The following is a 2,208-nucleotide window of genomic DNA, read 5'->3' as shown; positions in this document are numbered from 1 at the left end:
GTAAGCTGCTTTTCAGTGCATGTGAATGGTGCAGCTGCAGCTCCTTCTAAGTTGATCTGCTGCAGACATCCCATGTCCACAGCTAAGATTCATGGAGCTGCTTTATGCTATGTTTCAAACCACGTGGCAAGATGTGCTTTGGTTTGAAGTAGACATGCTGCTAAATAACTAATTATGCATTTTGCTTTGATAGTAAAATAAGAAAAGAAGGCATTGATAGTTCAATTTTATCTGAAATGCAAACATTTCAACACACATACATAATAAATATACCTGCAATACAGATGTGTTTTGCTTATTTGTAATTGTCAAGTCAAAGTAGCAAACAGACAGTATTTGGAGCTGTGAGGTGTTTTTTGTGTGTGGACTGAATATGAATATGAAACACACTGCTACTGTATGTTTTACACAGGCTGAGTTCACACAACAGTTTTATGTATCAAAAAACAAGAAGTCAATCTGTGCATAAATTCATAGAACAATACTGAAGTCCACAAAATCCAAATGTGGAGTCTAAAAATCAAGCATACATGAAGACATGAAGTTACACTCAGTGTAAATGTGACTTAATACTGATTTCAGCAAACATGCACACAACAAAACAATATAGTTTTGAGTCCAAAGTCATTTTTTAGCACACGAAATGGGAAGACTGAAGGAGACAGTTTGTTTTATTTTCCAAAGATGAGCATTGGAGAGGAAGATTTCAGTGCCATTTGTTCTCTTGCAGTTGTAGAGCTGGTTCATGAGGAGACTGTTGCTATGCCGTTGCTCCACAAAGTCTTACAGCGGATGAGATGTCTTCTTCTGATCGTCCAGTCATCATAAATGGCCACGTCTGTTAACACAAAATGCAAGAGGTTCATTAGAAGCAGCAGAAACACAAATTGTTTCACATCACCAACTGCATTCTGTTATGGCAAAAAGAAGCTGCATTTTAATGTCCCTATAAAGAGAGCAAAGGGGCTTTTACATTTATTGATGCAATCTGTAAAAGTACACAACTTAATATGTCACTTTAAAAGCACTTCTCAGAGCGTGCATGCTGCGCAAACGTTCACATCCATACCAGATTGACTGGGTGCGCAAAGCTGCTCTCGAACCGATCATCCTGCAGGAGCTGTCTGAGGTGGGAAATGTAGCTGGAGGCGAGTCGAAGCGTGTCCAATTTGGACAGTTTGGTGTCCGCTGGAACCCAGGGCAGGCTGGTTTTTAGTCTGGAGAAGGCTTTGCTCAGCACTCTCATCCTCGCCCTCTCCCTGGCGTTGGCCGCGTTCCTCTGCGACTGCCGCGCTTCCCTCTGGTGCGCCTTGGAGAGTCTGCGCTCCTGCTTGTTCCTCCCCCCCGCACCGTCATCCTCCAAGTCCTCATCCGAATACCGGTTGGGATTATAGCAGGTAATTTTCCTCGCAGCGCTCTGCAAAGGGGAGGTAGTCCTTCTGTGGCACGTCTCGTCGTCCTCAGCATCACTTGCAGCGGAGCCGGTGGACATGGCTGTTCCACCTGTGCGTCGGAGGCGGACAGGAGTGGCAACGTGGACGCAAGCAGTGACAGAAAATCTCCGATTGACAAGGTTTCTGCACGGGACACAAGGTTGCTAGTCAGCAGAGTGTCAGTCCTTTTAAAAATCCCATTTGGTAACTCTGTAACTTATGCCACACTAAAAATGTCACTGGACTGGACAGCACTGTGTGCACACACCGTGTGCACGAGATAAAGTCAGCTCTCTGTAAAACTGAGACTCTTTGCTTAGCTACCCCTCTAATTTAAGTGTCCTGGATTTGGCATCTGTACAGCTTTTTTTCAGAGCATTTCTCCTCCCCCTTTTCTCCAAGCCACCCTGACCTCAGTCCAGGACCACAACTTTGTCTCTTTATGCAAACTGCTAAACACTTCAATTGCCATTCTGCAACTAGATAATTAAGCTAATACCAGCAAATGAATGGCTTATTATTGGAAATTCTAGTGGAAGACGTGTTGAAGTTACCCCGAGGCCGTGTGAGGATTGATTTTACCAAACAGACATAATCCCCCATGTTGTGCTGTAGCAGGGCATAAATTTCCTCATAATGATACGCTCAACTCATTCCAACATTTAGAAGTACACATACAGCAAACATTTATCTGTTTTTTTTTCCGGTCCCACAGATGTGTTTTGGTAATAGAAATGTCTTGAGGACCTTATCAAAAGTGCTTAATCCTTTGCTG

General features: G+C 43.5%; 1 protein-coding gene across 1 annotated transcript; it reads right to left on the bottom strand.

Moving 5' to 3' along the window:
* Nucleotides 1–213: 213 nt before the first annotated feature.
* LOC110951779 (musculin) lies at nucleotides 214–1,748 on the bottom strand. The gene is made up of 2 exons (XM_022195015.2): nucleotides 1,070–1,748; nucleotides 214–838 (listed from the first exon to the last, which is right to left on the bottom strand). The coding sequence occupies exons 1-2, from the start codon at nucleotides 1,490–1,492 to the stop codon at nucleotides 761–763; spliced, it is 501 nt and encodes a 166-aa protein (XP_022050707.1). The 5' UTR covers nucleotides 1,493–1,748; the 3' UTR covers nucleotides 214–760.
* Between the last annotated feature and the right edge of the window lie 460 nt (nucleotides 1,749–2,208).

This window comes from Acanthochromis polyacanthus, chromosome 20, assembly GCF_021347895.1.
Source record: "Acanthochromis polyacanthus isolate Apoly-LR-REF ecotype Palm Island chromosome 20, KAUST_Apoly_ChrSc, whole genome shotgun sequence".
NCBI lineage: Eukaryota > Metazoa > Chordata > Actinopteri > Pomacentridae > Acanthochromis > Acanthochromis polyacanthus.
The sequence above is the reverse complement of the archived record's forward strand: the minus strand, read 5'-3'. Positions and strand labels throughout refer to the sequence as shown.